We start from the raw sequence: 12,670 nt of genomic DNA on the forward strand, positions 1-12,670 counted from the left end.
CATTTCTCGGTATCCTACCATTTATTGTGTATTCTCTTGCCTTGTTAACCCTCCCCAAATGCATTACCTCACACTTCTCCAGATTGAATTCCATTTGCCACTTTTCTGCCCACCTGACCAGTCTATTGATATCTTCCTTCAGTCCGCAGCTTTCTGCTTCACTATCAACCACATGGCCAATTTTTGCATCGGCAAACTTCTTAATCATGCCCCCTACATTGAAGTCTAAATCATTGATATATACCACAAAAAGCAAGGGACCGAGTACTGAGCCCTGCGGAACTCCACTGGAAACAGTCTACCAGTCACAAAAACACCATCTTTGGTTTAACTGCTAATCAATTTAACCTGATGTTTCCTGTTTTGAATTTACAAAGGAACAGGAGATGACCTGGACAATCTGAGATAGTTAGTGTGACGTTACTAATAGCTGCTAATTTGTTAGCTTCAATGCCTCTGTTGTTCTGGCCAATCTGCTATTAACACCTCACATGGGATGAGTCCCGACCCATCTGTTACATCCTACTTCACCATTGTCCCAACTAATCTCCAATATTAGTATATCCTAATCGGACAATGATCTCGAGATGTTATGATTAACTTTGATGGGACACCTGACAGAGCAAATTCTAACATGAGACGTGTGTAATATAGCTTTTGTAAGAAATAACAACAGAAAATGCTGGAAAAACTCAGCAGGTCAGGCAACATCCGTGGAGAGAAATTTGAGTTGACGTTTCGGGTCGAACCCTTCTTCAAAACTTGCATAATAGCTCGACAAACAAGAACGGAGGGAAAAAAATGAAAAAGATGATGGGAGAAACTGGAGGGAAACTAGTGTGTAACTAGCAATACTGATCTGGAATTTAGTGACCTCAGAAATAAATTTTATAGTTTGGTTCACATTGTTAAAACAAAGAACTGTTTTTATTTTGCTATAAAGCTTCCAAGTAACTGGCTTTTTTGTAGTAAAATAACCTAATAGACACTTTGGGCACTGGAAATTATCTCTTATTTTCACTGCGTGAATGCCTTTGCTGTCTGGTTACTAGGGTTTATTGTATTGTATTTAATGTATTAAACAAAGTTCACAGTGGGAAACTTTGTAATGTTCAATTTACTCCAGAAGACTCTATAAATCATGAGTGACAACATCATGAGTCATGATGAAGATCTTCCTCCCAAGTGGAATTAGCTTTATTCCAAAGTTCCTATACAATACGTTATACTAATAAACATATTAAACATCTGTTTTCTTTTTTAAAACCATTTTTCAGCATTTAAGCTATTGGAAGTGCAGGAGGTGCATTGACCGGGTCCATCGATCTCCTGTGAAGAAATTCCAAGAGAGCAGACTGAAAGTCTGTCATGAGTTTGTAGAAGTTAACGTGTTGATGTGATGAGCACTTGACCTCTGATTGGTGTCCTGCTTTGTGTAGAGTGATTAATGTTTAATGCAACCTGTGTTTACACAGTAAAATGTATCGTGTAAAGAGTTATTATTATGAAAGATGCCGTTACCCTTCAGAGAATACAGAGGTGAGAAACCAAAGTGTTTATGGGTATCAAGAATCTATGCTGTGAGGGGAGATTAAGGTGGTTGGGTTGTTTTTTTACGAAAGAAAGACTTGCATTTATATAGTGCCTTTCATGACCACCGGACGTCTCAAAGCACGTTACAGCCAATGAAGTACTTTTTGAAGTGTAGCCACTGCTGTAATGTAGGAAATGCGGCAGCCAATTTGCACACAACAAGGTCCCACAAACAGCAATGTAATAATGACCCAGATAAGCTGTTTTTGTTATGTTGATTGAGGGATAAATATTCCGCTGCTCTTCCTTGAAATAGTGCCATGGGATCTTTTACGTCCACCTGAGAGAGCAGACGGGGCCTCAGTTTAATGTCTCATCTGAAAGACGGCACCTCCGACAGTGCAGCACTCCCTCAGCACTGCACTGGAGTGTCAGCCTAGCTTTATGTGCTCCAGTCCCTGGAGTGGAACTTGAACCCACAACCTTCTTACTCAGGAGGTGAGTGTGCTATCCACTGAGTCACAGCTGACACAGGAGAAGAAGAGAGGAGAAGGCTGTGAAGTGACCCATTTTGAAGAGGATTGGCAAAGTTACCAGGGAGGGTCATTGAAATGAACAGCATAAATGGGTTCAATAGGCAACATTTCTAGCAATATGATAAGAAGGCAGGTAGGGGGAGTGAGAGCAATCAAAAAGGGCAAGATATGTTGGGACTAATGGCCTTTCCCATTTTGGGGTAGAAATTGGTACGCGTTGCACCTGGTTTTCATGCGTTAAACCGGCGCAAAGCGTAACAGTTTAGCAATGGGACAGCCTGCACCCAATCGGCACAGACGTTGGTCCCACTGATAAATTTGTGGGGATCATTTCTAGGTGTCTAATGCCTGTTGAAGGACCCCCCCAACAAAATGTGTTCCCAATGAGTGGAGCACGTGTTGCGCCAACCTCAACGACCCAAAATTCTGTGGGGCTGCCTGTGGAGGTGTGACTGGTGTTGGCAGCTCACCCCGAGGATGTAGTTGAGGCGCCCAAAATAATTGCTACCCCTTTGTGTTCTACATTTCTTTACGGTATTCAATCAACTTAATTTATGTTATCAGGCACCTAAGTCTTACCTGTGGCTACATTAATGGTAGCGGGGGCACTCTCCCTGTTGTCTTTAATGGCACTAACTCCAAAACCGTATTCGGTACCTGGTTGCAGATCTGAATAATGCAAAATAGTTCATATTTAATTCAAACATTTAATGAGGCAATAAAGTAGTATATTGCTCTCGAGGCTGCCATTCCGTTAATGAAATATAACAACAACATAATTCATGCCTTGAAGACGCATCCTATGATTCACAAATCCAACATGCCCAAGGTAAGTTCACTTAAGTGTCGATGACAAGACATAATGCAGAGCATCCATGGTAAGCTTGTTACCCTTCTAAAATCAATAGGAGAGATCTTGCTGGGTCTGTGCCTGGCACTGTATTGCTTGGTTGTGTTGAATATCGGAAATTCGGGCAGGTGCCTGTAATAGAACCTGTCTAATTTTCCTTCATTAATTTAAATGGAAGGAAAATCATAAGAATATAAGATGGATAAATAGATTTTTGGACTCCAGGAGAATCAAGGGATACAGGGATCGGGCAGGAAAGTGGAGTTGAGATCGAAAATCAGCCATGATCTTATTGAATGGCAGAGCAGGCTCAAGGGGCCGTATGGCCTACTCCTGTTCCTAATTCTTATGTTCTTAAATAGGAGCAGGAGTAGGCCATTTGGCTGTTCGAGCTTGCTCCGCCATTCAATAAGATCATGGCTGATTTTCTACCTCAACTCCACCCTCCCGGACTATCCCCATATCCCTTGATTCCCTTAGTATCCAACAAGATATCGCTCTCTGTCTTGAATATACTCAACAACTGTGCATCCACAGCCCTCTGGGGTAGAGAATTCCAAAGATTCACAACCCTTTGAGTGAAGAAATTTCTCCTCATCCCAGAAAAACAGGCAGGATCCTTTACAGGTGCGCACCCTGACCCGCTGATTTACTAATATTCGCTGCCCCCCAGGCAATCCTGTGCACCTGGGTGTAGACCCAGGAAAATCTATCCAACAAAATGAACTTAAAAGGCCCCTATTACACAATATAACAAGCTTTGTTATTATAATGTTTTACAGCTCTAAAGCTTTCACCTACTTGTCCAAAAGGGCCAATTAAAATATTAATTGACTCGTTCGAGGATGTGCTGCTGTTCAGTTAGTCATAAATTGCCGCTGTACATTTGAAGCTATTCAGTGTGCTCACTCTCAGTGTTCTCTCTTCAATGACAATGATAAGGCTTGATGGAGCTGGCCATTATGTGAAGGAAAAGCTAGGATTGGAAAGCCAATTAGCAATTAAAAAAAAAGAGAAACCTTGATGCTAGACTGAGGCCCACAACCAAGGCTGAAAAGAGTAGGAGACAAAATAAATCAAAAGGTAATGGTTATCAGGAATGCCTAGCTTGGGATTAAAAAGGATAAAGATAGTAGTAGGAGGAGAAGACTGAGGTGAACAGTTCTCCATTCTGAGCTCCCGATAAATGAATCGCTAGAGCAGGAAATTATGTCATGAGTCTTGGCTCCGAACATTTGCCTACAATAATAAATCAATCGAAAAAAGTAGAAATTCATTCTGTACTTTGAGACATTTCATTATGTGATAAGGAGGTTTATAAGAGCACATTTTTGTTACACAAATGCAGTTTTAACACAAAATATTAAATATATTCTTTTAAAAACCTCACATGGGTAGGAGGTGGTGACCTTAATAAACCCTGGGCTTCATTTCAAGAAAAAGCAGACTGTTTTGAATATTTTGATGCTGTTAAATGAGTAATTTTGTTTTGTGGCTTCTATTGTTTTGATAATTTATGGATCCATTTACAATTTCCCCCCAACTTGTGGTGATAATGATAATTCAACGCACAAATTCCAACAAATAAACTCAAAATGGGAAGGGTCAACAGAGAAATGATAGAGAATTGTAATTATTATGCAACACAAAAGCACCTGGGAGTGTATTCGATGGGCTTTTGAGACAATCCCTGATCTTGGGCATACTCATACGGATCATTACATGGGTGTCCCAGCTCTTTGTCTTTGTGGGCTGTGCAGGTACGAACAATGGAGCCTTTGGGGTCACATCTAAAGTTGCCCATTTGTTTGCATATCTCTCAAGCGGTCGATACTAACAGATTTTGGTGTTCTAATGTAGGATTTATCCAGCAACAAGGCAATGGGGGTGAAATTTGTCTGCCACAATGGGAAAGAAAATTGGGCGCAGTCTAAAATGGTGTTGCCGATTCGCTATGAGCCCATTTTGTGCGACTGGGGAAAGCCAAGTTCACCCCCAAGGACACTGGAAATCACCTTTTCCATGTCTACAAAAATCAAACCGGGCAAACTAGCAAATAAGAAATCCAAATGCAAATAAGAGTTGACTGGGCTTCAAGGGCTGGATTGCCAGGACTTGAGGACCACATGTGGTGTGTGGAACAGTTTGGACTCCACTAGCTTTATCATATCATTAAAAATCCGAGTGTGTTGCAGCCAGGCAACACATTCTAACCAGTCATTTTCTGTTTAATACAAGCTCATTAATGGAAACACATTTGTATGCAGTGCAGGATTTCATGTCAATTTTACATAGTGTGAAGAATACTTAAAGTAAATATTACCAGAAATCTTAATTTTGGTTGTTGGTTGAGTGCTTCGTTCGACAGTGATTTCCTTGTGTTCTCCTCCTGCCAGCGGTGAATACTTAACCTTGTAATTATCAGCAGCAGCTCTGGTGTTCTTCCACTCCAGGGTGATGCTCTCATCTGTCTGAGACACGTTTCCGAGGTTTTTAGGGGCATCAAGGTCTAGATGAGAAAAATAGTATTTAACAGGGATGAAAGAATATGAGGGGGAATTGTGAAGTAAACCAAGAGCCATTAAAAGAGCACGATCTTTATTAACATACCAGGATACTGTATGTTACAGTTTAATAGACATTTAACTTAAAGTAAAGTAGTCTGAAGTACAAGGATCATATATTTAAGCTTTGACCTACTCTAACAAAATAATGACTTCTTTGAGGAATGTTAAAGAGAAAATCAGTCAAGGCTTAAAATAAGTTCCCTTTAATCCATGTACCATTACAAACCTATATTGAGCCCCATGTACTCTGGATTACATTATCCTATTGCGTCTTTTTTTTTGCTTAAACAGAATTTCACAATTAAGTGGCATTTATTGTGGTATCTTAATAATCAATAATTAAGTGATAATAGCAGCTTTTAGAGATATTTTATAACCTACTAAATGTTAATGTTATATTATTAATACCAGATTGACTAGAATTGTCCTATCAAAGAGTTAAACTTTTTTTCAAGTATAAAGTTCAGTAGTGGAGGCCTTATCCGAATGGAATTTAACATGTTCTTATACTAGTGAATGGTCGCCTACTTTTGAAGAGGCATTGGATGAAGGCATGAACTGTATGGCGGACTGGGGATTGTTTGAGATGCAGCAGGATTTCAACTGTCTATACAAAGTATGAGCATCTGTAAAATATTTCAAAACAGATTTCCATAATTCATAAAAGGAGGAATGGCCAAGTGGTTGTACTTTCTTTACCTGAGATTGTCATGGAAACGCACAGACATTACCTCGGGTGAAAAGAATGTTGCGGACCAGCTGCACAGCGCAAAAAAACAAAGAGAAGCCAAAAGCAAGACGCGTAAAAAATAACGATGAGCTTAAAGACTCAGGAGAAGAAGAACTGGAAGATTCTGGAACATAGATATAGCGATGTAGTGCATGGTATGCTATTTAAGGGCATTGGATGGGAAAGAGTAACAAATCAAAATTATGTGATTATTTATCTGCTCTGATTTCTCACTGGGTTTTTCCATTGCTTAATTCAAATTATTGGACTTTTTTCGTGCAAAAAGCTCCGAGTAGACCGTACTGTACATAATATTAAATCTCACCACCAATGGAAGTGACATGCTATGATAGCACAACAACTTGCATTTATATAGCGCCTTTAACACAGTAAAACGGCCCAAGGTGTGTCACAGGAGAGATCAAACAAAATTTGACACTGAGCCACATGAGGAGATATTATGCACATCTGTTTTGTACAATTGTGACGTACCCGCACAATCCGGAATTGTTATGAATCATTTCACTAGCTTAAAAATATCCGATTTACCTGTTGTAAAAGTATTGACCGCAGGAACACTTCTCATGTTCCCACGTTTAGAAACCAGAGAAACGTCATATTCAGTGTCCGGTTGAAGATCGGCTATGGAATAGGCTGTCTCGGTGTCAGGAAGATCGACAGTTGCCTTCTCACTGCCTGGCGTCCCATAGGACAGGCTGATTCCTTCAATTCGGGCGGATGGTTTGAACCAGGTAATGTGAGCGGTGGTGTCCGTGACTTTGTTTACGTCTACGTGGCTCGGCGCATCAATCACTGTGGGATTAGTGAGCAAACTGCATCATTCATCACATTAAAGTTGCGTTAGTCTCAATGCATTTCCAAAAGAGCTAAACAAATGACCAATATAATAAATCATTTTCTGAAACTGGTGTCTCTCACCTCACATTGGGGTCTAAATTTAACATTGTTGTTCCCTATGGGCCTAAACCTGGCACAATGATAACAACTTGGCAGTGCAGAGGCCCGTGCCCAATCTGGATGTAGGTTCAGACCACCACTAAATTAGTTGGGGCCTTTATTTTAGGCGGCCTTAGCGGCAATATTGAAATAAGGTTCCTGTGCTCACTTCAGACCCGGGCTCTTGCATTTGTTTGGCCTACTCAGACCTTGCAATGCGCAAAGTCCGACAGGCATTACTGATTTTGAGCATCTTAACCAGTGTTCCTTAAAGGCTCCGCTGGAGGCTGCTCAAAAAGGATCAATAAACTTGGAAATGTTTTAGTATTTTGTGGAGTCGGAAGGAGCAGGAGTACTCCTCCTGGCTTCACAAAAAAAACTGTGGGCCACTATGAGCCTGCTCTTGCACGCCCCCTCCCGATTGCCTCCATCCTCCCCGCCCCCACCCTGAATAATTAGTAGTATGGAGTCTCATTCCTTTAAGTAGTGAATTGTTGTCGGAGATTTTTAAAATGTAAAATTTAAATTTTTTCAAATCCTTTCTGTCTCTTTTCTCTCTCTTAACCTAATCTTTTTTCCCTCTCTTTATTTCTCTTTCTGTGCTTGATTTGACATTGAATTCACCCACTCTAATTCACCCTCCTTCTCAGTCCTTCCTCTATTTATTTCTCAATCCTTTAACCTCATTGACTAAGGAGCTATGCCATTGGTCCCACCATTCACTAAGGTCCCAGATGCCCTTTTGCCTTCTCCATTATCAGCTTACACTTCCAGCAAGGTGCAAAAAAATTTAAAGCTGAAGTGTGAAGGAAAAAGTCTAACTAATGGCATATGCCTTGAGATGCCTCGCTCGACCTAGATCTGGCCCAATGTGATGCAATGCTGATTCAGTAGAATTTACAATTCTCCCTTCCACACCATGGGGGAGAAATTGGGTGAGTGGCGCCACCTGCTAGCGCCTAAAGAGGCAGTCAGTGGCTGTAGCGCCACTGGCTGCGTCTCCCGCGATATTCAGTAGGGGCGCTAATGGTGGCGTTAGGCTTTTGCGCTGCGCTGCCACCGATGACGTCATCGGTGTGCGCAGCACCCCATTCGTGCCCCGTTTGCGATATTTGGTAGCGAACGCCGCAGTTGCGCCGCTCGCTACCCGCGCCCGGTTCACGGGGCCTTACTGTGCCGGCAGCGGCGCAAGTTAAGGTGGAGGTGCGGGGCGGCCGCTTTTTCGGTGGCCGCCTGCCAGCACCTCTGTCCCCGGCCTCCTAACCCCCCCCCCCCCCGCCACCCCCCCCGCGGCATTGCCGGCTGTTTCCCGAGAGCCCGGCACTTCTCCTTGGTGCCGGGCTCATTTGCCAGCACTCGCGATCGGGGATCAAGCTGTTGCAGGCACCTCCCCCTTAACAGTGGGAGGAAGGCCTGCAGTACCGCAGCTAAATCCTGCGCTCAGGCGACTTTTGCGCCACTTTGGCGCCCCAACCCAATTTCTAGGCCCATATCTGGTAAATAATATTCTCCGTGTCACACAAATACATGACTGCCACAGTCTTCAAATTGCATTATTAAAATCTCCACTAAAGCTGTAGTATTTCCACTCGTCAGAGGATGCCAGGAGTTTAGCTGCTTAATGGCAGTTATCACAAGTCTCATTATTTTACACACTGGATTTGTGCATGTGTGCGTGTGTGCGCGTATTTATGTAAGCTCCAAAACCATCACATCTGCAGTTTACCATTACTGAATTTAATTAAAAGCTTGTGAGTTTTAAATATGTTTTTCATATTTTCCACTTTGAAAAAATAAGACAATGAAAGAGAAGATCGTTTTAAATATTTACAGAGACTTCCTTAGTTTAATTACCACCTGGCAGGCACACCAATCCACAAAAGATGCTCCATGAGCTAAAACTTATACGTGGAAAATCCTAAATAAATCTGTGCTTTAACTTTTATTGCCAGACATGTATGGGGCGGTTTTCCCAGCCCTGGGGAGGTGGGTATGGAGGAGGGACTGCTGGGAAAATGGCAGAATCTGGGAGCAGGTACCCATCCTGCCCCCCAACCCACCTCTGTGCCATCTTCCCAGGAGGTGGGTACCCGACCCGCGCCGGGTCCCGTCTCCTCGAGGCGGGAAGGGGATTAGTGCCAATTAACTGCCTGTTAACAGGTAGTTAACAGGCAGTTTTTTGGCTAATCCCTATTTTGAGCCCTAAAGTATGGGCTTCCCGACGGCTCCGAACCTCGCCAGGGTCAGCGAGGTGAGCCGTGGGTCTGCGGGGGTCGGAGGGGCCAAAATGTCCGGTGCGCAGGTGAGTGATGAGTGCAAGTGTGGAGAGGTAAGTGTGTGAGGTGAGTGTGAAGTGTTTTAATAAGATTACTTACCTTTGCTTCTTCCTCTAGGCTTCATCCCTTTAGGCTGAGGAGTTGCCTCATCTCCACGGCAGAGAAAGCAGAATGGCCGCTGCATTCTTAAATACAGCAGCCTTCTGCTTTCTGCTCAGGATAGATCTCTAACTGAGCCTGTGTCCTAGGTCTCAACTTAGAAGACAGATTGTCAGTGTTTGACAACTTCACAGAGCTGTCAAACGATGACAATTTTTCTGTCAAAAAATCTCGACAAATGAAGTGTCATATGCTGACGTCATCTGTCACCCGCTTTCCCTTAATTGGCCGGCTAAGCCCGCTGGGGAGGCTTAACAAGGCCAATCAAGTGAAAATAGCGTGGGTTGGCCGGACGTCGATGGAGGTGGGACTGAAACCCGACAAGCAGCTTTCCCGCCTCCATCATGTCCCCATTGATAAAATCACCCCCATATTGTTAGTTTCTTTCCAAATCATTTCAATTTACAAGATCACAAGATAATTACAGTGAGGAAGGCCATTCAGTCCTGATTAATTCATCCATCTAGAGAGAATCTAGAGTCTCCCCATTGCAACATCTAATCGTTTCTTAAATCATTTCAGGGTTTAGGCCTCCAACACTCCATCTGGAAATCTTTCACAAGTTGATCACTCTATGTGCGAAGAAGAATTTCCGGAGAGGTGTCCTAAATTTACCTTTTACTGTGTCCCCTTGTCGTACTCTCCTAATTTACCTTTTCCTCCCCATAACTGTCTCAGATATCTCTATAAGGTCACTTTCCAGATGCCTCCTCCTTTCGAATCAGAAAAGCCCAAGGCTCTCCCGTCTTTCCTCACTTCAACTTCATTGAGAATAGGGGAAACAACATAAATTTGAGACAAAAAAATGGAAAAATATTTGCAGGATTTAACTTTTTGAATGTTATACTTTTAATAAAAGGCCCAGTGATTACTTTTGTAAAGAATTGCTATTAGTTATTTAGGTTGCCAATTTGCTTTCAAATATAGCCCTCTGAGATCCTAAAAGGCATTGCAAAATTTGTAGTAATCTTTTAAACCTAACCCTACATGGTTGAATTTAAAAGATTACAATAAGTACACTGTCCTATATATCTATTCCATGTGTAGTATGATGTGTATACTTACAAAGGTTGAAATTCACACTAATAATGGTGATCAAAGACAGATCTTGAATGCAAAGAAAAGGATGGCAGTATTAGCCAGTAATGGTTTACAGCTGTTGTAAAGTTGAATCTAATACATTAAAGCAAAAGATCTGGTACTGTGGGCTTGAGGTGAGTCTCAGTGTAAAAGCCTCCATAATATTACGTTGAATATTGAGATAGTTCTTAAGAAGAGTCTGGTGCAAACCCCAAGTTGTACAACAAGGCCAGGCATATACTGTACAGATTTTTGAACACTCCAACATTCCTCCACATCACCGCTTTATCACAACTGACAGGTGGCCATTAGCTCATTCTTTCCTAATTAAACCTACCAGTCTGGCAGTTTTACTATCTGGCACTGGGAAGAATCATTTGGTGTGGTTGTGCGTGTGTGTGTGATTTACAGTCCTGTAAAAGGATCACGTTCCAAAAGGTCCTGTGAACACAGCCATGTTGGGAAACAGTTCCAGCTCAAGCAGAATTCGTGCTGCAGTGTTGTGACATTCCCAGAACGGAATTAAAAATCCATGATTGGACAATTCCCATATCCATCTCGTCAGCTGTGCCAAGTGCTCAATTTCCACAGCAAATTAAATAAATATATTGACAGATTACTTGAATTATCAGGATGTACTATTCCTGGTGATGCAGTTTTATGAGGTATGAAATTATAAATTTGTAAGTATGAAATGGGTGCTTACTGTTACATTTATGGATCATTGCTGCATTAATGGGACTTTCATTTATGGCCAGATGCAAAATTAACATTCGTTATCCTGGACCATTTGCTTGCATGATTTTTAATAATATTTTAACAGCAGTAGAATATTAACCACCAGCTAATGCTGAATTCATTTTTTGATGCTTCAATTATCTGTGAACATTGGGTCACATTGACTATCTTCAATGTGTGGAAGAAAAAAAAAGTTATTGTAAAAATATGTTTCCAGTTAAAGCATGCATTTCTCAATATGCTAGAAACCGACTGACCTTACAATTTTGAGTTTTTTTTAAAACAATTGTGGCATCCTAATGATTTTATTTTAGGAGGATGTGTCCATGCAGCGGATTTCCATAATGCAAATCTGCTGGATGCACGCGTGGGGCAGTTGAGTGTAGAATTGGGAGCGCTGCAAATGTTTCTTGATCACTTTTTGTTGAGGCCATAATCTTGCTCAAGGGTCATTCTCCAACAAGCTGCATAATGGAATGATGTGTCTGAGGTCTGTGCTTGCAGATGATTTCCCGATTTCAATCGTACCATCCTGGGCAGTTGCTGAGCGGAGGCCAAATGCTTCCTCGCAGGAAGGGGATAGGCTATCTTTTTCCAATACATTCTGGAGTTCTACTTGGAACTGGCGTACTTGGTCACAGCCTTGGTCCCTTCCGACAGGGTGCGCTTGGCCAGCTCCCCAGGGCAGCAGCAGGTGCCTGACAGTCTGGACCTCGCTGGAGGTGATGGTCTAGCTCTTGTTGTAGTGGGCCAGGCGGGAAGCTTCACCCACGATGCACTCGAAAATATTGTTCACAGAGGAGTTCATGATGCTCAGGCCTTTCAAAGAGAAGTGTCAGGGTGAAATCACTTTGTAGATGTAGATCGAGTAGCTCACCTTGGTGATGCCTGAGGAGCAGAAACCCGCCAAGAAGGGTGCCAAGAAAGCCGTAGCAAAGGGCAGCAAGAAGCAGAGAAAGTTGAGGCAGGAGAGTTACTTGATCTACATCTACAAAGTGAGGAAGGGGATAGGTCTGAGAGTTTTAATGTAGCCTTTTTATTTCTTCTATGGATGCTAGGATAGCCTTCCTCGCTTCAACTCACTCGACTACAAGAATAGGAGGGCCGGATGCTGACTCCAAGATCTGGCAATATCCCACAGCCGAATGACTCATAAGTGGAGACTCAGGGGGCGATTTTGCCAGCCCTGGGGAGGCGGGTATGGAGGTGGGTCTGCCGGGAAAATGGCAGAATTTGAGAGCGGG

The 12,670-nt window shown here is 42.5% G+C and overlaps 1 protein-coding gene across 18 annotated transcripts in view; it reads right to left on the reverse strand.

Annotated features, from left to right (window-relative positions):
• tncb (tenascin Cb) overlaps positions 1 to 12,670 on the reverse strand; it is a 496,701-nt gene that overhangs the window by 70,159 nt on the left and 413,872 nt on the right. For all 18 annotated transcript variants that reach the window (XM_085965818.1, XM_085965817.1, XM_085965815.1 and 15 more), the window contains 3 exons: positions 6,766 to 7,029; positions 5,243 to 5,428; positions 2,649 to 2,738 (listed from right to left, as the gene is read on the reverse strand). In XM_085965818.1, coding sequence (XP_085821944.1) covers positions 2,649 to 2,738; positions 5,243 to 5,428; positions 6,766 to 7,029 — 540 coding nt within the window. The remainder of the gene's footprint in view (positions 1 to 2,648; positions 2,739 to 5,242; positions 5,429 to 6,765; positions 7,030 to 12,670) is intronic.

The sequence above is a fragment of the Somniosus microcephalus genome, chromosome 23 (assembly GCF_052327205.1).
Source record: "Somniosus microcephalus isolate GS21.2 chromosome 23, FLI_Smic_1.0, whole genome shotgun sequence".
NCBI lineage: Eukaryota > Metazoa > Chordata > Chondrichthyes > Squaliformes > Somniosidae > Somniosus > Somniosus microcephalus.